The sequence below is a fragment of the Sminthopsis crassicaudata genome, chromosome 3 (genome assembly GCF_048593235.1).
Source record: "Sminthopsis crassicaudata isolate SCR6 chromosome 3, ASM4859323v1, whole genome shotgun sequence".
Taxonomy (NCBI): Eukaryota; Metazoa; Chordata; class Mammalia; order Dasyuromorphia; family Dasyuridae; genus Sminthopsis; species Sminthopsis crassicaudata.
In genome coordinates this window covers 474,152,073-474,174,775 of record NC_133619.1, presented here as the reverse complement: position 1 = coordinate 474,174,775, position 22,703 = coordinate 474,152,073, and the positions used below count along the sequence as shown (strand labels likewise).

General features: G+C 33.8%; 1 protein-coding gene across 1 annotated transcript in view; it reads left to right on the top strand.

Moving 5' to 3' along the window:
* The window catches only part of FRY (FRY microtubule binding protein), a 467,849-nt gene that overhangs the window by 66,487 nt on the left and 378,659 nt on the right, over window positions 1–22,703 (top strand). Inside the window, 1 exon segment of the mRNA XM_074303532.1 lies at window positions 15,328–15,500. Coding sequence (XP_074159633.1) covers window positions 15,328–15,500 — 173 coding nt within the window.

Genomic DNA, 22,703 nt, shown 5'->3' with positions numbered 1-22,703 from the left:
AGACCAGGAGCTAGATTAGAAATCATTTTACTCAGTAATATAATTTTACAGATGAAGATATTGAAGCCCAGAGAAGTAAAATGATTTGCTCGAAGTCACAGATATAATAAAAGTTATTCTTATTATCTCTCCTTTATCTTAATAAGGAAACCAAAGCAAAAAGGTGATATAATATGTCTAGGGTCATATATCCATTAAGTTTCAAACTATGAACTTGCGCTCAGGTTTTTGAAAACTAAGTCAAGACCTCTTTACTGTTCTATAATTCTGTGTCCAACAATTTTTTCAAGAACTTTTTTTTTGTTCATTTTTTATTCTCTCCTTGGAGAGAATATGTTTTACAATTTTACTTTAAGTTCCTTTTTTGAGAAATTTCATACTTTTATAGAAGTTCTATAAGTTAGAAACATTATTTTTCTTTAAAATCTTTTTTGGCCCTGTTAGTACTAAATTTTATCCTGACTTGAAAATGATACCACAGATAATCTCAATTAACAGGAACAATTGAGGGAATCTAGTATAAAAATCTGGATCATTTGTTGACATAAATTGTGTTTGCTAATTATAGAACTGTGTCCTTTTGTTCATGTAAAGTCATCATGGAACTCATTTAATTAAAATTTAATCATTTCTTCTTTTTGCTCATGTAAAAAAATATTTATATAGGAACAATTAAAGATGGTTACGTTCTCTAGTAAGTTAAAATTTCTTTTTTTTCAAGGAACTTATATTCTTTTTTTTAGTTTAAAAAATAAATTAATTTTATAATTATATATTTTTTGACAATACATATGCATGGGTAATTTTTTACAACATTATCCCTTGTACTTCCTTCTGTTCTGAATTTTCCCCTCCTTCCCTCCACCCCCTTCCCTAGATGACAGGCAGTCCCATACATGTTAAATGTGTTATAGTATATCCTAGATACAATATATGTGTGCAGAACCAAATTTCTTGTTGCACAGGAAGAATTGGATTCAGATAAAAATATAGGTTAAGATTTCTTAAATCTCCAAGAATGCTTCTCGTAGCTCTCACTTAGACTTACAAAGTATATGGGTATTTTATATAGGCAGAAGAGCAATGTAAGAAATACATTATATGAAACAACAGAGATGAGACAGGGATTGTGACAATAATTTACATTTATGGGGTAGCTAGACAGCTCAAGGAATAGAGTACCAAATCTGGAGTCAGGAGGAAATAGAGTTCAAATATCGCCTCAAACGCTTGGCACCTACTGGCTGTGTGACCCTGGACAAGTCATTTAACCCTGATTATTTACACACACACACCCACACCCACACCCACACCCACACACACACACACACACACACACAGTATCTAACTGTACTAATTGTTCTGGATTGCTTCATGTACATTATCTTCTTTGAATCACCTATTAGATTGATGCTATAGATAATGTCAGTTTTGTTTACAGATGACTAAATAGGCACGGATTCTTACCTCTAGTCACACAGCTACTAAGTGTAAGAATCAAGATTTGAGCTCAGATCTTGGAAATTTAAACCAAAATTCATCCATCATGCTACACCCATTTCAGACACTGTGCTAGGCTAGATTGTAGGCCAGTGGGAGAATAACAGAACCCAGATAAATTGCTGATGGGTGAAAGAATCACCTTACCTTCTCCCACTTTCTTTTGCTACTCTTGATGCTGTGCCCCTCATGACTTTTATGTTGGAATGAATTTATCCTTCTTTCATAAGTCTGTCCTCTGTCTCTTAGAATCTATAAGAAAAACTAGAGATAAAAGACTAAGATTATTTTCCTTTTAGTATGTCTGGAGAAGTTAACTTTCTCCTTCAGATTTGTTGCATTCACTGTGATAGTGAAACATGAGCAAAGGAATTTTCAGAATTCAAACTTTTTGACTATTTGTGAATCAAACAATTCAGTATTCAGTGAACAGGGTGAATCGTTCAGCTGCCTGTCAGCTTTTGGCCTAAATACTTCAGGGTCCTTTGAATGCCTTTCCTGGCTTGGCCTGCTCAAGCCTCCTTTTCCTTTTTCTCATGCATTATTTGTATTTGTGCTTCTTTGGATAACTATGGTACTTGAAACATAGAGAAAGTAGAAGGAATTAAAAGAAATATATAATCCTCTGAAATTTCATCAATTTCTACAGGAATTCAATGGGCACTGGAGGAAGGACCCAAAGGAGATCAGAATGTACGATACTCACAGCTTAAAGGAAAAAAGTAAATATTTAAGAACAAAGAGTAAAGGTGGCAGCAGCTTTTCGTAAGTTAATGCCAGTGTTGAAATCTAAGGAAAATTCAAAGGAAATAACAATTTCCTACCTCTGTAGGATATAAAACTCAAGAATTGTATCAGGAAATTGAAAGAAATAATGGACAAAATAGTGTAAGCCAAAGAAACACTATTGCCAAACACTGCTAAAACAAAGTAAACCAAAACAATCACTAATTCTTCTGTCACTCCTCTCTCCAATAACTGTTGCCAAAAGATACATTTTAAAAATTATATTCAGTAAGAAAATATATGATAGTTACAGGATGCAAAATAAATTTTAAGGTATTTATTTGTTCAGTTAGAAAAAAGAAAAAAAGAAATAGTATTAACAAGATCAGAGATGCTTGATTATTTCTCATCAGTGCATACTGGAATACAGCTACATACAATAAAGAAAAAAATATAGGGCTGGGAATTAAGAAATCCACTTATTCTGTAGAGCTTTACCTAGAAGCAGACATGCAACCTTGAGTAAGTCATTTAATATCTCCCCTTTAAAAAGAGACAGAAAATTATTTTATAGTTTATGTATTAGATTTGAAGTGAGAAGAATTGGTCTCAGATCTTGACACTGACACTTATACTCTCTGAGGATTTGGACAGATCACTTAATTTCTCTGGGATTTGGGATTTGGACTAGATTATATTTATGGATGCTGTAAGTTTTAGATCCTTTAAGTAAAAGACATATCTAAAATTCCTTCAAGTTGTATAATATTGTGGTTTTATGGGTATGTATTTGACTCGTGAACTATTGTGTGCCTTATTGGTGATAATGTGTACTTATATGAAGTTTTTCTTCTTATACAAGGAACTAGTACAGAATTATAGCTCCGTTTCCCAAAAGAGGCTTTGTAGTATCTTCTTGCTGCGATTTTCTACCTGGAAGTCCATTGGCTATCTCACATTCAACATATTTAAAATAGAAGTCATTATCTCCCTCTCTAAGTCTCCCTTTCTCCCCAAATTCATATTTGCCACTTAGGCGTCCCACTATCATTCTAGGCACTCAGTTTCACTATCTCATTTTTTATTCTTTACTCTTTCATCTCTTTCTTCTATATCTAACCAGTTACAATCTTATCTAAATCTTATTTTATATTTACAATATGCCTGGCATCCATCTCTTTCATTCTCTAACTAGTGGTGATCATCATTATTGTTCAGTTCTTTGCCAACTTACAACAAAATTATGACAACAACCTCTTTGTTTGATTCCCTGCTTCTAGTCTCCCCTAACTCCCATCCATTCTCTACACAACTGTCAATGAGACACAGGTGTTGACCAAATAACTCCTCCACTCAGATAGATAACTTCAGTGGCTCTCTATTGCCTCTAGAATAAGGTCCAAATTTCTCAGACTGGTACATATTTAACACGTTTCACAATCTGGTTCCATCTTAACTTTCCAGAACTGTTTCATATTATTCCTCTATACATATTTTGTGATCCAGTGAAATAAGTTTTCCAAACTTAGCAATATCTTCCTTCTCCTGAGAACCTTTGACAAAAACAGCCCCTTAATTCCTCCAATAATTGACTTCCTATTCACTTTTGTCTTTTATGAAACTCTTTATTCCTTTAAAGCTCATGTGCTACCACCTATGAAAAAAATCCTTTCCTGATTCCTGTAGTTGTCATTGTTCTCTTCTTTTTCAATTCAGCTTATATTTACTTCTCTATTCATATGTTATATTCCCCAGTAAAATTTAAACTCTCTATGTCACTCCCATCACTTTAGTCTTTGAATTTCTAATGCCTTGCACATTGTAGGCATTTAATAAATGCTTTTTGAATTAAGTTGAGTGGTACACACAGATTTGGAATCATATGAATAGGGAGCAACTTAGAACTCAGAATTCAGAACAAAAAGAGGGAAAAGAAGGTGGCCCAGGACAGATCCTTGGGGGAGAGTTTTGGGTATGAAATGAGAGATCTGGAAGTCATCTAACCCCTTATTTTTAAAGATGAGGAAATCACAACCCAGAAATTTTAAGCAATTTGGTCAATGTTACACAATTAGTAATCATCAAAGAACTTTAATTTTAAATACAATATTATTTCCCCCACCTCCTCAATCTAGTTACTGAGAGGTACCAACTTTGAAACCCTGCTGTCCTCACTTCATTTTTTGAAGTAGGAGGAACAGATATTGGGGAACTGGCCTAAGAGATAGCTCCCCACTCCCCCTTCCATCCTTGTCATGTACCTAGGCAGTGATAACAGAAGTTTTAAATTTGTTCTCTCAGACAAATTTGATAACCAAAGACAAAGTACAGCCTTAAAATATGTCTGTAAGGTTTTGAAGGCAAAAAAGAAATAGAAAAAAGGTTCCAAATTTAGTCCCTGAAAGGGGCTGGGACTCCCACCCTTACCACTTGGATATTAGCTCTACTTCTGTTTGTGGCTTTTCACAAGTTGGGAAGATTTTCTTGCCATGAGTGATTTTTTTTTTTTGCCTCCTTAATATAAGCCTTCTTGGCCATTAAAATCCCTTAGAGAAATTTGAATCTGGTTTAAGGAACTAGAGCAATCCTTAGTGAAGGAATAAGAGATTGGTGAACTTTAAATATATATATATATATATATATATATATATATATATATATTTCACAGCCATGTTTCAGTATTATTTGTAATTGTATGTAATTTATTTTACACACACAATATTATTCTGAGATAGGGTCTGCAGACACCACCATCCTATTAAAGGGGGATGCATGACAAAAGAAAAGTTAAGAATTCCTAAATTAGAGGAAAAGTAACTTTCCAATTTCATGTTTTAATTGTATTTCTAGGACGTTCACTTTTAGCTGAGTCAAAAGATGGCAGGCTAGCTTATGTTGAGTTAGGATTCAGTATCAGAAGTTTAGGGATAGAATTATACTATTTAAATCAGTACTACTGAGTACTTTGTAGCTTATAGAATATGAATTAGCAGTAACCATACCTTAACAAGTGGAGTTTGGGAACAGCCAGGAGAATTAGGGTAGCAAATTGTCTTGGATTTTAGGATCTATATTAGAAAGTTTTTTAAAAATCAGCATCCCTTTAGTAAGATTATTTCTGAGGCAACTAACATTAAACTTTTAATTTGTTTGAGAAGGAAAATAGTTTTTTTTTAAATTCTGTATAAAATCAAGTATAGTTTGGTTTTCTTGCTTCTGAATTTAATTCTTGGAAAAGGAAATGAATAAAATGGTGACTTTTCTTCAACCCTGTGAGGAGAGAAGAACTAAAAAGTTATCTTGATGTCTCACATGGTTCAGTGGTTTCTCTAGTAATAAAGGTAAAAAAAACATACAGGTGAAGGCAAAAGAAGAAGAATATAATTGGGTATGATGAAATTGGACAAGTAGGAAAAAAAAAGACAAAAAGAGTTGGCAATTACTAGGAAAGATTGGAAAGCATTACAGAATGGGGGAAAAGAGTAAAATCTATGGAATCAAGAGGACCTAGACACTCATCTTTACTATGTAAAATCTGTGTTTTCTTAGGCAAATCACTTCACCTCTCTGGGCTTCAGTTTCTTTAATATTTATGACCCTTCCTCTCCAGAGAAAATGTTGTGCTACCCCAGGTATATATGTAAAAAAAATAGTTACACAAATCAAACATTTACTGATAATCATAATTTCATGACTCTCACATTCAGTCATGTGACCCCTTATGGGGTCACAACCTCCAGTTTAAGAAGCTCCAAGTTGGCTTATAGGGCTTTCAAATACCTTTCCAGATCTAATTTTTTGGTTATGCATTTTATTTTATAGTATTATTTATTGTTTAGAATATGTTATGTTATAGCAAATTAGTTGGAAAAAATATATAATCATAGTTTACAAGCAGCAAATTAATTGTATAGTCCTTATAAATACAGTTCTTATCAAGAATCTCAGATTTGGGAGGTATCATAAGCGTAATCTAGCATAATCTCACCTAATCCATGAATCCTATGATATTGTGTGTGTTGTGTGTGTTGTATGTGGAATAGTTCCTTATCTCTGAGACCAAGCAAAATGTTTGCCCTTTTTCTTTAAAATTATATTCAGATAAGTATACTGAGTAGTGTTCTATAAACTGGGATTGAAATTGTATGGAACAAAGAGAATTCAATGAGTAAAATGTCACATTTCAAGTATAATTAATTCAGTTTGTCGTAAAGTTATGCTTCTATTAAAACACTTCACCTATAACTTTATTGATTAGGAAAAAAATGTTAATTGCCACTGGTTTTCTAAAAACTAATGAGTAGTCTATGACACATTTTAAAATAACATCGCTATGTTATTTTTCTAGATTTTAAAACTATCATGGATATTTATTCTGCTTTGTATGTTCAGAAAGGTCCAATGATTTGGCCTGAAGAAAGCTATTTGATTCATAGAACTTCATGGACCATCCGGATCTCTTCTAGTCTAGTTGTTGGGGACTTCAATACTTGGAACTTTACCAACACCATCCAAAAATAACGGTTGATCATCCTCATTTTAAAATTCTTCAGACCAAAAGTTTTCACAACCATCTAACTTCTCCTGTCAGGGCTATCTCTAAATGCAGATGACTCTCTCCTTCATAAGTCTATTTGAATTAGCCTGAATCACCTCATTGTTAAAATCCATCACAGTTGATCATCATATAATTTTGTTGTTACTGTGTACAATGTTCTCTTGGTTCTACTCACTTCACTTAACGTCAGCTCATGAAGTCTCTGCAGGCATTCTTGAAATCATTCTTGCATTCTACTTTGATGAGTGTTCAGAGCAATGGGAAGGGGAATATCCTTTCACTCAATATTATATCTTGAGGATGAATTCAATACAGGGACACAGTTTGGGGAAGAGTGACTGATATAGTGAATAGACTGGAGGTCTCATGCCAAATGAGGATTGCTTGAAGGAGATCGGTTTTCTTATTCTGAAAAATAGGAAAATTTAGAGGAGGGCCAATGAAGGGAGGGCAATTATAAAAATATAGGAAAAAAGGTCTTAAAATTATTGTTCACTCATTTCAATCATGTCCATGTCTTTGTGACCCCATTTTGGGATTTTCTTAGCAAAGTGGTTTGACATTTCCTTTTCCACTCACTTGATAGAGGAGGAAACTAGGCAAACTGGGTTAAATGATTTGCCCAAGCTCATACAGTTTGTATGTACCTGAGGTCAGATTTGAACACAAGATGAGAATTCCTGATTCTAGGCCCAGCAATATATCCACTGAATCACCTAGCAGCCCTTCTTAAGTTAGGACCTTCCAATAGTTAAGTGAACTGCCTAGAATGAAGAAAAATTGGGTTCATACTCACCAAAAGTCTCCACATAGAGACTAAATGACCCATACCTTGAATATATTGTAGAGTATATTGTTCAAGTACAGGTTGGACCGGCAGTCTGAAATCTCTTCTGTATCTGAGTTTTATCTCATGAGGAAATAGTGTAATGACAAACATTTTTTGGTTAACTAATAACAGTCTGCTGGAAAAAGGGAGTTGGATAATGAGAATATAACAATATTTACCTGCTTTTCTCTCAAGGGAGATTGTGCTTTGATTTGAAATGACCAACATGGGGTCTTTAGATAGAAATAATATACACCTAAAATAGAGTTCATAAAACCTCCTCTAATTTAATGGAATTCTCTCTTTTTTTTAGAATATCTCTCTTTGCTCTAAATCTATACTCACAGAGAAACCTGCTGATTATGTAGTTGGTTGTTTATTTTCCCCCCACTAGTGACCTTAGTCACCCATGGGAAATATATATATAGGAAAAAAGGTCTTTTCAGATAGCTCATTCCTTTTCTTGTGCCAGATTCATCTTCCACTGTCAATTAACAAATTGCTTATGTCACAGTTCTGTGAAATTTATTAGTATGAATTGGCTTCCTAGAGCCTATTTATCACTAGATGAATTGACAAGAAAAGATTTCTGAACCTTCAAGACCAGACCAAAGAATGTAGGTGAAATCCTGAGGTGTAGATCACATAAGAGACTCAGACTAAAACAAAACAGCCTGTTAGTGGCTCTTAAGCTATAGCCTCATTTAACCCAAGCAAGAAGGATCACAAAATATTGGAGCAGGCAGTCATATTTTAAAAATATATGCCAAATTTAATCAGATTCAAAAGAATAGGAATAGCAATGTATTTATAAATAGTATCTCAGCCTAAACTATTTCACAGATATGCAATCCACCCAGATCTCCAGTCAGGTGTTCTGGAACAGATATACTATTGTCTTTCTTACTTTATAGATGGCAAAACTGAGTCAGTAAATGATGAAGGAATTTGTTCTAGGTCATCCAAGGAGTAAGTAACAGATCAAATGGTACACGTGTCTCCTAATTCCCAACCTAGCATTACATAAACTATACCTGAATGGTAAAGATATAAATTCACCTATGAGGATGATACTTAACATTTTATGGATCATTATAGATTCTAAGCATGCTATTACTGTTTTGTTTTTGTTTTTTGTTGTGTGTGTGTTTTTTTTTTTACTTTGTACTCTTCCAGCACCTTTCATTTAAGAAACTAGGTCATTAATTAGTTTAATCCATTCAAAGTCTTAGTGAAGAAAGTTAAGGCAGACCTCGTATATGGACCAGGTAATTGAGATGCAGTTTATACTGGTAGACAGGGCTTTTTTTCATTTAACCAAAATCTGAATGAAGTAACATGTAAACAATCTTGGAGCTTCTACATAAATTGTCAAGCAAATACTTTTAAATAAATATGTCATACGGAATAAATTAAGCTGCTTAATTCCATTTATTTTCCAAAACATCATTATTTCTAGCATTTAAAACTGCAAATAGGTTTGGGGTGATCAGACTATTTTGTATAGTCAGTCTGTAATATTTTCAACATGTGGAAATTTAACTACAATAAATACAAAGTACTATATAATTGGTTTTAAAATAAGTCAATTGCATAAGTAGAAGATGAAGGAGACATAGCATGTTATAATTTTTTTTTAATTTAAAATTAAGAAAAAAACAAGAGGACTGAGGAATTTTATTACTGTGCTAAATTTAACTAACAAGATCAGTTTTTTAACATAATTTTTTATTTTTAAAAAGTTTTTAAAATATAATTCTCTTATTCTTTGCATATTGAAATATTCATATTTGTTGATGATTAAATTCATAATTTCACATTTTCAAAAATTATTTCAAAAACCCAGGAAGTTCAGTTAACAACTCAATAATAAGATGTGACTGCTTAGAAAACTAATACAGTCTTGGGTGGCATCAAAAGATATATTACATTCATTCACATCAGGAAAGACTATATCTGAACTATTTGGAAGATCGTGGAATCATATATTTAGAGTTAGAAGCTTAGAAGTCACCTAGTCCAACTTCCATGCTACTTTATCTTCTCCTCGAACTTTGTTTTTTTTTTTTTTTTTTTTTTTTTTCCCCCAGATGAGAAAAAGGTGTTCTAAATGGGGACTCATGATTAACCATGTGACAGGTTAATGATTTGCTCAAGGTAAAATAAGTATTAGATGACAGAACCAGGATTTGAATCCAGAGTCTGTGATTCAAAGTTTTGTTGTTTTGTTTTTGTTTTTTTTTTTTCCACTGTACCTTGCCAGTTCTGAGAACCAGGTTTTAATAGGAATGTTGGCAGACTAGATTGTAGCCAGAAGAATAAAAGTGTTGTGTGGAAGATATATCAGATGAAGTTGAAAAAACTTGGAAATGTTTAGTGTGAAAAAAGAAGATATATTTGAACCTCATTAATTACAAATATTCAGAGGATTATCAGAGTAGAAATTAGATTCCCTCTGTTATTTCAGTGGTCACTACTGGAACCAGAGTGTGGAAGTTATAGGGAGACAGACAGTAACTCAGTAGTGGAGAAAGCTAATAGAGCTGTCAACAATGGAGGAGCCTGGGAAACTGCTATTTATGGTTTTGGGTGGCAGAAGAAGGGGAAATCCAAGGGAAATCTCAGAATAAACACAGAGAAGAAGTTCAGAAAAGGGGCTCATTAACTAAACATTTGATACAGTTCAGTCAAGATCTTAGAGCCGGCATGACTAACTCTGACAGCCCTAATACATTCTTGGTTGATCATTTCTAGGAATGTACTACTACTTACAGCTGTAAAAAGTCTCTTGGATTTCAGCTTACTAATAGGAAGCAAAGCCATTTTTAAAATATTGTTTAAGAACTACCTGAATTCAGGGAGAAATCATGGCTATATGATATTGTTCATTTTATTTTATTTTTCTATGAAGTAGTAAAAAATCTTCCTGAAGAGATAGGTATAATTTACATCAAATGTGCCATTAGCAGATTATAAAGTAAAAAGAGGGGACAGAAAGTTTGACAGGCATATGGAAATCAATTTCGTTATTTTTCTTTTTGTTTTGTTCATTCACTCTGCATCAGCTCATATAGCTCCCTCCATGTCTCCCTCAGTTTCTCTTATTTGTCTTTCCTCCTCCACAATAATATTCCATTTTATTCATGGAGCATTCTTTTGGAGTGTTGAAATTATTAATCAATGAGCACCCACTTTGTTTCCACAAAAATGTGTTGTTATGGAGATTTTGGTGTATATTGGACCTCCCTTTCTGTCTTTGATCTCATGACCAGTACCATGATTATTCCTATTACTATTTTTTTTTTTTAAGTGAGGCAATTGGGGTTAAATGATTTGCCCAGGGTCATGTGGCTAGTAACTCTCAAGTGTCTAAAATCAAATTTGAATTCAAGTCCTCCTGCCTCCAGGGCAGCTACCCCTCATTACATATTAATATCATTTAATTAGAGAGTTATTTTAAAAATCATAATTTATGAGCGTCTCAACCTCTACACACAGCCATATTCTTCTTTTGACTCTCATAAAAAAGAGATCCCAATTTTTAGCAGTCACAGAAAAGTAGATGATTCAGGAAGGAAGGATTAGTTTAATTTTATGAAGCATGAAGAGTTTCACTTAAATTGAATCAAGTGTAAATTTATGTTTGGTCATTATTAAAATTATGAGTCATATATACATACATACGTATACTCACATGTTTATATATATATATATATATACTTATACATATATGTGTGTGTATTTATATATTTATATATTTTAGGGATATTTTACCCCTCCCCATTTCTCTGTTTAGGGATTTAAGAACATTCAAATGTACGTAAGGAAATTGTTCCTGCTAGACAGTACTCCTTGTAGTATATACATCCAGATTGCTCCATCATTTTTCCTCAAAAAAACAAACAAACAGATTTAATGGAAAAGAGTATTATCTGTATAGAGGTCTCTTAAACAAAGAATATTTAAAAGTGCCCAGAAGTCTATAAGTTACCTCCTAATTTTGATTATAAAATTATAATTTATGTGAATATTATTTTTTATGTTGTAACTAAAGCATAAATTCACAGATAAAGGAATATATTTATTTGAAATATATTTTAACAATGTCATATCAAATAATTAACATTTTTAATTTCTTCTCTGTTCATCTCTTTCATTCCATTGCCCATTAAAAATCTGCTTGTCAAAAACCATTCCTCAATAAATAAAGGAACAAAGGTTAAGAACAAGTATTCTTTAAGAAAACTTGAAAGAGATTAACGTCCATATAAAAGATTACTCCAATTCACATATGATAAGAGGAATGAAAATCAAAACAACTCTGAGACAACACCTCATATACAGAAAATTAGCAAATAATGAGAGTAGCCAATGATGAAAAGATGGTAAAAAAGATCAGTTATTGGTGGAATTATGAAATGCTCTGCCCATTTTGAAAAGCAATTTAGAATCATGCCAAGAAAGTGACTGGAAACAATGTTGATGTCTATCTTTTACAAATAGCCAAATTATGGTACATGAATATAATAGAATATTACTGTACAATAAGAAACTTCAAGTTTAACAAATATAGAGAAGTATGGGGAAACTTAGATCAATTGATGAAGCTAAACCTAGAAAGCAATATACATAAAGAATACAGCAATGTAAATGGAGAGAACAACAACAAAATAATCAAAACTGAATGCTACAAAATTATAATGACCATTCTTTCCCTAAAGAGGGAATGTGTGAAGCACCTCCCTTGCTTTTTGGTGAGGTTAGGGACAATGGATGTGGAATCCTGACTATTTCAGAGTTTTTCAGCTCATTGGTTAGTTTTCTTGAACCATTTTATATTTTTCTTTTACTCTTGGTTATAAAGGATGTCTTTGGGGAAGGGGAGGCAAGGAATAGAAGAGAGATACATTGGGCAAATATGTGATATAAAAACAAATTTGCTCAATTAAATTATCAATTAAAATTTATTATTAAAGAAAATCTTATAATCAATTACATTTAATGGGATGACAAATGAAGGACAGATAGTGCTTAGTAAGCAAGTGAACAAGATGCAAGTGAACACAAAAGTCCCTACTCTCAAGGAGTTTACATTCTAAGAGGTGAAGACGAATGAATTATGGAAGAAAAAATAGAAGACAAGAGAAGGCAAAGAAGTTTTTGAGGAAATCGAGAAGATTACATATTGAGCCAAGTTTGATCTCTAATGCTTGTAAATATTACATATTGGATAAACTTTAAAAATAATAACAGGGTCATTCTACAAATTGAATTTAGATATAATATATACATGTATATATATATTTATATGTAACAATGTATAACTGATATGGATTATTCTTCCTCAGTTCTTTTAGGATATATAAATAAAAACAAAATTATAACTATATATTATGCTTATATTTGTGTATGGCACTGTTTGTTAATAACACCTTTCACATCTCCTTTAGCTTCACAATATTTATTATGAGTTGGAAGATAATAGGTATAATCTCTGTTTCATAGAAAAAGAAACTGAAGTACAGATTAAGTGACTTCAAAGTTCATATAATTGGTCATTTACAAAATATGGACTCAGACTCAGGTTAGCTGATTCTTGTTCAATCCTTCCATTTAACATGATAGCCTATTTGCTTGGAAGGAGACAAAACAGCACCATTCTTTTAAATATAATTATTTTTAAAGACATAAAGAGTAAGTCACAAAAGCATAGTTTAACACTATAGTCATCTCTCATGTTCTATACGGTCATCATATATCTAGGGTAGCAGTAAGCTGTGTGCCTTCCAGCAAATCATGTCACCTCTCTAAACCTCAGTTTCCTAATCTGCAAAATTACAGGGCTGTACTAGATGAGCTCTAAGGGCTTTTCTAGATTTTTCTAAATCTATGAACCTGTGTGCTTTTAAAAGTAGCTTTCTTAGGATTCTCATTGTTTTGATATATTTGTTGGCAGAATATGAGTCCCCTTTTCCTGTTTCCAAGGGGGAAAGAATATAGGTAGCCCCAGTTAAACAGTACTGGCATAGGGACTAACAATAAAATTGGCTAATTGGAGTTCTGATAATGCAGGAAACATACAGTAAAAAAATCCTTATACTCAGAAAAATTTATGGTTTAGAACCCTCGTTGCTGTAGGACAAAGAGGGAAAGAAATTTCCACTTACTATGTCTTTCATTAAGTAAGAAGGCACAACTTGTGAATTTTAACACAGTGAAACCTACTTAGCATCCAGGAAACCTAAGTAACTCAGCAGTTGTTCAGCAACTCAGTGATTTTGAATGGTCTCTTGAATTCTTATTTTAAAAACCAGTCTTTCTGACTAAACACATTTTCAGCAGACTGGCATCCACTTTAAATGGGTATAAACGCAAACCTATTCTGTACTGTACTATGCCTTTGTCATTAAAAATACACCCAGAGAAAGAATAGACTGAGAATAAAAAGTGAATTTATTTTTCCTTAGGGGAGAGCAACTATTTTTAATTTTATATAATCTGCCTTCTCTCTGCCACTAATTACCATGCCAGGTAATAGGAAGAAAAGATGTAGGACTAAAGTCTGACACACAGTGCTAATAGATGTGAGGTGTATGCTTACCAACCTAGCCTTGGGGATTCCTCTGAAAGAAGGACAAGGATAGGAATTGTGTATAGTTAGCTAGGCAGAATTGTACAGAAAAGATCTGAGTGTAAGTAGGGGAGGAATAGCAATGATGAACCAGAAAAATATGGAAAAGAGAAAAGGAAGAATTGGCACAAATAAGAAACTATACAGAACAAATGCCCCCCTTTCCTAAGGCAATTGACTGATTGACCCCAAAGATTTAAAATGAGGAGGAACCCCACCCCCTCAAAGACCTTAAAATTTTAGTCACCAGCTCCTTCTAACACAGAAGCTTGTCATCACTTCTGGAATTAACACTCGTTTCCTGGATTCCTGATCTGAGTGCCAGATGCTTTTCAAAGTAGCTCCCTTCCTTATAAAGCAAATTTAGGAAGGAGGAAGTGCAATATTTGCTGCTGTCACACAAACCTTGCCATATGCAGATGATAAAATTGTTTACAGACAATTATAATGCTGTTCAAGTCTTCTCCAATCTTGTTTTGCCAGGCTTTTTATTTATTATCAGTTAGATAAGAAATTTATTAAGCACAGAAGTTTGTTCTGAACATGCACACACATCTTGAAGTATGTACACATAGCTCTGATTCTGAATCTATTTTAAAATGACAAAGATAGTCTTCTACTGTGAACACTTTTTAGAAGAGGTTGCTTGGGAAAACCATAGGATTTCTTTAAAAAAAGAAAAAAATTAGACATGATCACTGCATTTCTTCTTAACTATGCAGTCTCCTTGCTGTAGAGAATCTTAAGAAGTTACAAATAAGGACCCTTACATGATAGGCTGCTGGGACTTTCCACTTTTTCAAATCTCCGAGTTTTCTGAAAACTGTTGTCAGCCTAATGATTTTCATGCTTCTCCTCCCCTGTGCTATTAACTGTTGGAAAGGAGGGGCTACTTAGTAATTCTACACCTGTCTAGCCCACGCCTATCAACTTGCTAAACTTACCAAACAAGTGTTTGGTAAAGCATGAGAACGTCAGAGCTTGGGATGGCTGCGGCTGCCGCTGCCATTGGCTTCTCAAACTCTGGCTGCTAAGGGCTAACCCATGTACGATGGCAGTTGATGACAGTAATTTATATTCCAGGACGAAGAACAAACTAAATGGATCTCAGAATGATCATAAATCTTCAAGACGGAGTAGCCTGCCACCAGAGTTGCTCATAGGAAATGACATTCGAGGAAGACTGCAGAGAAACATTAAGAATTTGGACCCTGTTCACCTGAGGCGTCCTAAGAAAAGGCCTTCTATATTTCCAGGTAAGAGAAATTCTCTTTTTCTTAACAAATGTCTGCTAGTTTAAAAAAAAAAAAAAAGCAACCTTTATTTCATTAGTTATGCTTTCAATTCAAAATTTGCTCCAGGCATGATTGAGCTTTGTAGTTGAAAAGCAAAGCAGGCATGCTTGAATTAAAAAAATCTAAACAAATCTTCATTTGAGAGGATACCATTTTATGTTAGGGATTTTCCCTTCTGCCTTTTCCTTTATATGCAAATAAATAGGTGAAGAATCTGTGATTTGGGCTGCGGTTCTAATATTTAAGAACTAAGTACACTTAAAGATAAACCTTAAGTATATTTCCGAATAGCCAGGCATCTGTCGCTGGGCTATTTTTCTTGCAGTTCTGAAGAACCCATCTTGCTGCTTCTCACTGGAACTTATTTGCTTTACTTTCCTAAGATATTGACTTGTTAAATGAAACTGATGTTTATGTGCAGCCAGAAATTAACACCATTAAATACTCAGATGCATGCTTTGAATTCCTGTCCTGCATCGGAGCCTGAAAACATTTGTAGTAGGGTTCAGTTGAACAATTTGGATGGTGAAATTTAGTCATGTATAAGAGAATGTTGAATTTTGGGTTCTACTCATTGGCAAAATTGGCATTTACTTCAAAAGTATATGTATGTTATGATCAATAGGCAGTATTCATAAGATAAACTTTTAAAACAAGAAGACACTTGGGGCTACAAACTGTGACAAGATAATTGATCTTTGAATTATATGATTATAACTATGGAGAGAATTTGGTGTAATTCTTTATGCAGGGATTTCTAGTAAAAAAAAAAAAAAAAAAAAGGTACAACCAAAAAACTTAGAGGTAACTTTCTGAGTAATCTTTTTGGTTAGATGAGCTGTAAGGACTCTCTGATCACATAAAACTATTAACCGGCAAAGAAAAACTCAAGGAAGTTTTCATTGATAATGATAGTTGATTTGCTGAAATCAGATGCTCTTTAATGTTGGGAAGTCAGAGGAGGGACTTAAGATTACAGTTCAAAAAAAAAATAGCCTTATAAAAGGATTTTGGTTCCAGAAGGTTTGTTCTTGGGTGTGAAATGAGACATAGGTATAAAACACTTCTGCAAAAGCAAATACCTTGAAATGGGTACCAGGAAAATATCTTCAAATATTTTCCTGACTTAATTTTCACTTAAACTTCCAAATAAAACTAGGAACATCTTTTTTGTTCACATTATTCAACTTACTTACTTTGCAGATTTACAAAAAATTTTCTCTGTTTTGTGTTTTGTTTTCTATTTTAAAAAACCTGTTTTGGAATAAAACAACTTTTCTCATGGAAATTCATCATGCATCTATCCTTAGCAACTTCTCAACAATGTTACTCCTGACTTTAATTTTCCCCTATTTTTCATCTAATTTTTCGTAAGCTTCCTAAATTCCTAAATTTTATCCCAGGAGAAGTTCCAAATCTTGCTGTCACTATCTCTATTATTCTTAAGTTGGGACCATATAGTTTAGTACCTCTAACTAAAGTGGCTTTAGCTGGTAGAAGACCACCTACTTAGCCTACTACTTCTGATCCTGCCCAGTTTATCTTACCCAAGATCCTAGGCTAACACTGTAATTAGTTTCACTCAGTTTGCACTGCCTTCCAAAATGGATGAACTAGGCTATTATAAAGCTTTGTAAATGTTGCCAGAACACTTAAATGTTCTGCATAAAGATGTACACTCTTATTTTGATATGGACACCTGTCCAAATTTTATGCTTTGCCATTTCCTTCTTTAGTTCATTTTCTAATTGAGTAAACAGAGGCAAACAGGAGTGAGTGACTTGCTCAGTCACATAAGTAGTATCTTGTAGCCAGATTTGAATTCAGGAAGAGGAGCCTTTCCTGACTCCAATCTCAGGACTGTATCCAATGTGCCACCTAGTTGTGTAATGATGACAATCATGACAAGATAGTGGTGATGATGAAAATCCTGTGGGAATAAGATGAAATACATATCATCCTTTTTGTCTTAGCTAGCACTAGAGTTGCACCAAAGGTACTTTCACTGAGTCTTTATAGAATGAGCTTATATCCTAACACTTTTATTCAATTACAAAAAGCAATAATTGTATCCACCCATGCAAAAATTCAAAAAACACTGTACATAAAGGAATTAGAACGTGATAGCAACTTGAACCAGGACTATTTCTATCTAAACACCACCCCAAAAAATGAGGTTGGAGTGATTATGATATAATTGTCTACTGAATACCTTGCAAAGAATGACTGGAGAACATCAGTTAAACATCAGAAATTTGTAATTTTTCGTTGACTAAGGGAGACAAATCTTTGTATTGCAAATAAAAGCCTAAAATATCCTAGATAATTCAACCCATAAATTGTACAAGAATCAGACCTTTATCATAGAAAGAATTTTGCCATTGCTTTCTTTTCTTTTGCCTCTTGCTTATCTCATGTGATGATCTCATCAGTTCCCATTAGTTCAACATCAATCTCTCTGTTAGTGACTACCAGATTCTTATATCCACACCTAGTCTCTGACCTGAGCTACAGCCTCACATGCCCAATTGCCTTTTGAGCATTTTAAATTATTTTTCTCATAGGCATCTCAAATTCAACATACTCAAAACATCTTTTTTTCACCAAAAATGCTCCCCTTTTCCAAACTTCTCTATTACAAACCTTATTGAAGTTTTACTCTGCTAACCACTTCGGCTCTCAACTTCAGTTACATTGTTCACTCTCACTCACCCCACTTATCTGTTCCATTGTCAAATCTTGTCATCTCTCCTTTCTCAGCTCCTTCTCTCTACTTACATGACCACTATCTTGGTTATGATCTCTCACCTCAAGTATTTTCCCATTTAATGAATTTTCCAACCGTCAAAAATTATTTTCCTAAAGTGTAAGTCTGACTAGGTTGCTCTCCTTTTAAGTAAATACTAGTGACTACCATTTACTTCCAATATCAAATATATAGTCTGGTATTTAACATTTTAATAATGTCTTCATAATTTGGGTTTTGTTGCTCAGACATTATTCAGTAATATAATATTTATAATTCTTTCTACAATTCAGTTTACAAATAAGGAAACTGAGGCAAATTCTTCTACACTCTACGCTCAGCAACCCTGGTACACTTGCTATTTCTCACCCATGACATTCCACCTTCTATCTCTGTGCCTTTTGTATTAGTTTTTCCTTTTGCTCAGTAACACTCTTCCTCCTTATCACTTCCTCTTACTTTTCCTGGCTTTCTTCAAAACTCAACTAAAATCCTACCTTTTGTATGAGGGCTTTGCTTATCTAGCCTAGCTGCTACTATTTTCCTTTCGATATTATTTTCTGTTCTACATTGTATCTGGCTTTTTGCAATTTGTCTCAGAATTCAGCTCCTTGAAGGCAGAAACTATTTTTGCCCTTCTTTGTATCCCAAGCACTTAGCACAAAGCCTAATACTTAGGAAACTCTTGATAAATGCTTCTTTGTTATTCTTAAGTTTTTATGGATAATTGTTACCATTTTTTTAATAGATATTGCCATAATACTCAAGCTTTATATGACTGGAAAGGAAAGCTTTCAAAATAGATACAAGAGACCTATCAGAAATCAAAATAATTGGGCAGCTAGTTGGCGCAGTAGATAGAGCACTAGCCTTGAATTCAGGAGGACCCGAGTTCAAAATAGGCCTCCCGACACTTAACACTTCCTAGCTGTGTGACCCTGGGCAAGTCACTTAACCCCAGCCTCAGGGGAAAAAGAAAAAGAAGAAGAACCTGAGTTCAAATGTGACCTCAGACTCTAAACATAGCCTAGCTGTATGATCCTGAGCAAGTCACTTAACCCCAATTGCCTCAGCAAAAAAAAAAAATAATAATAATGTGGGGATGGGATGAGGAACATGTCATCCATTCCTCCTATTGTCAGTTATATTACTGAACTGTATCTTCGATCAGCAGAGAATAAGCTTATAGCCTAACATGCTTATTAAAACAGAAGGTAGTCTGTAGAAGATTAAATATGAAAGAATAATAGGATAGCTGTTTGTTCTAGAACTGTTTCTAATTAAATTCTATAAAAAATATGTTTATAGTTAGTTAATATCAATAAACATTGATATTAAATAGAACATCATATTGTCTCAGAACTATTTCTCAGAACATTCACATAATACTTTCAGAGTGTTTTTCCAGTTTTCCAGTTTGAGTTTCATAACAACCCTATGAGGAAGGTATAAAGGACTGGTATTATTTTTCTTATTTTACTGATAAGGAAAACAAGGTTCACACATTGACTTGCCCATAGTTATATAGCAAGTAAGTAGCAGAGGCCACATCTGAATTTATGTCTTCTTGATTCTGAGTTTAACACTTTATATGTGATCACACTGCTTCTCTCATTTTCCAGACTTATGTCCAACTATTCCTTTTCATAAAATTACATACCTCACCCTTACTCAAACCAGTCTCTTATATTCACTGTTTAAATCACACATTACATAATTACCTTGGAAGCTTCATTCATCAGTCTGAATGAATTCATCAGTTTTCCCCTATGTCCATCCTTTTGATTTGAACACTCCCTCTCGTTTCAAGGCTCAGCACTCTTCTTACTTCCTTCATAACCACTTCAACCTGAAAGGTTTTCTCCTCCATTCTCTGAATTCTCATAATATCCCCACCACCACAACATGCTATTCTTCTGGCATTTATATATTGTCTTTTAATCTAAGTTGCTTTTTAATGTACATCCTTCTTTTTCTCAGCTAGACGATATGCACCTTTAGAGAAAGCCAGAGATTTATATTCCATTATTTCACATTTATATTAAGTTATATTAAATGTTTTTGATTGATTGAATATAAGTAGCTGAAGCACTATCTTAGATCTCCCTCCACCCATAGGAAACAAGAGACAGAAGAGGAAGAAGTTTGTTCCAACAGGGACAAATTACATAGTTTTTCATTGACTTAAGTGGGGAAAAACTGAACTTATATATACACTACATATATAGATATATACTACATATGTAGATATATATATATAGAGAGAGAGAGATACTACATATGTGTGTGTATATATACATATATATACACATATATACATATATATACACATATATACATATACATATACATATACATATATCTCAATATGTGGTTTGGCTGCTAAAATCATTCCAGGTTGTTGGCATATCCTTGTTTGTTAAGAAGGCTGGTTCTAGCATCAGAAGGAAACCACTGGCAAACAGAGGCTGGTCAAAAGAAGGGCAGGGCTTAGCCTGACTTTTCCCCCAATATGAACTCTACGTGGGGGAAGAGAAGTTTTTCTACACTATTCGCTTCCTCAGAAACTTAATCCACTAATATTGGAGGCTGGAAGGGAAGAGCACTGTGGGTCAAATATTTGCTAATTTAATAGTCATTTAATTACTATTTTTAAATGTATCAAACAGTAGTGATGGATATACACACACACATATGGACAAAAGTAACTAAAAGACTAATGTCTCTCAGAAGATTATGTAAAAACCTTAAAAATCAATTAGGATTATTCCTGTAAGATTCTACTGGTTCAGAGAACATAGGGATAAGAAATCAAGAGATGGCGCCTCTCTACTGAGAATACACCCTGGTTTCTGCTCCAGGGTCAACTCGAACTGTCATTAACAAAAGCATTACCTTCAGTTAAAACATTGCCATAGGGCTTTTTATCTAAGCAAAATAGGATTGAGGGTTGGGGGAGAGCTGTTATTATAGCATTATAGAGCTAGAGAAGGGATCTCACAAGTCATCAAGTCCCATCCCTGAGTCCCAAGAATGTAAAATGATAGGCCCAACATCCCAAAGAATATACCCAACCAAGACAGAATTTCAAGCCATGTCCTCAGCTTCCATGAGCCTTTGACCTTTGAATCCAACTACAGAAAACTTCATAGATTGCACCTGGAAGAGGGAAAAAAAAAAAAAAAAAAAAAAAAAAAAAAAGGACTAGGGCTCCAGGTGTAAAGTGTTAATCCATTCAACATTCTTAAGTAAACAGGCTGGTGTGTTTAATCACCTTGTTTTTACAGCAAACTGTGGAAAGTTAGAGACCAGCTGCTGAGAGACAAGAAGCTACTCCATTTAAAAAAAAATAGTCTTTTTATGGAGAGCTCACACAGGGTAAGTGCAAGGACACTCTTAAGGTCTCTCTTAAGAACTTTAGAACTGATTGTATAAAATGGGAGATAGCAGAAGACCTCCCAGCATGGCATGCCCTCATTAAGGGAAGGTTCTATGTACTCTATGAGCAAAAAAGAATTGAATTAGAAATGTGAAATGGGCAGAGATGTTCACCCCAAATGTTTATAGGAACTATTTGTGTCCGACCTACAGCATTCAAACTTGTATTGGTCTGATTTTTTTCCTAAATTGTCATTATTTGATAGACATTTCCTGCATTAGCAGAGTCTCATATAGACATCCCAGTGTCTTCTTCCCGGGGAAAAGTTCATCACCTACTGCACAGATGGTTGAAATGGAAAGCCCTAAGGATATAAGCATGTTAACCAAAAATAAAAAATAAAAAAACCGAATGTGTAATGATTCTTAAAGGGTTATTCTCCTGCATTTTAAAGAGTATATAGAATGCCCAGTCAGGCATATTTACTTGACTATCATTCTGCTGTCATTTTGCTTATCTTAGAGAATGAAGTACACCAACCAATCAAGGCTATTGCAAATGCTTTCATGTTGCTTATTTTGAGGAGAAATCTTTTAAGAAATGCTCACTACCGGAAAAAATAGTGAGTCTTGACTAATTGAATAATATTGAATTGAATAATATTGACAGCTTGTTGAAATTTAAGTTCAAATTTTTGTTTCCCAAAATCCACAATTCATCTCTAGCTTGTGAAGCAGGATATTGTTAAATGATAAATTTAATCTTCTTCAATTCCAACAAATTCTTGAAGTATATTGAGACAATAATTTTGGTTTTTCCTCTCTGAATGCATTTTCATTTAATAATTTGAACAAAATAACAGGATGTCCCAAAAGCTGTAGTTCACTTTTAGGCTATGCGTCCCTGGAAATACACTAAGATATTTGAAACACCCTTCACCTGCCTGGCCTCACTTTGTCCAAAGTCTTCAGATGTCAAGAAGGGCTTGAAGATTATATAGTCTATTATAATGTTTCTGTGTTTATTTAGGACACATTGA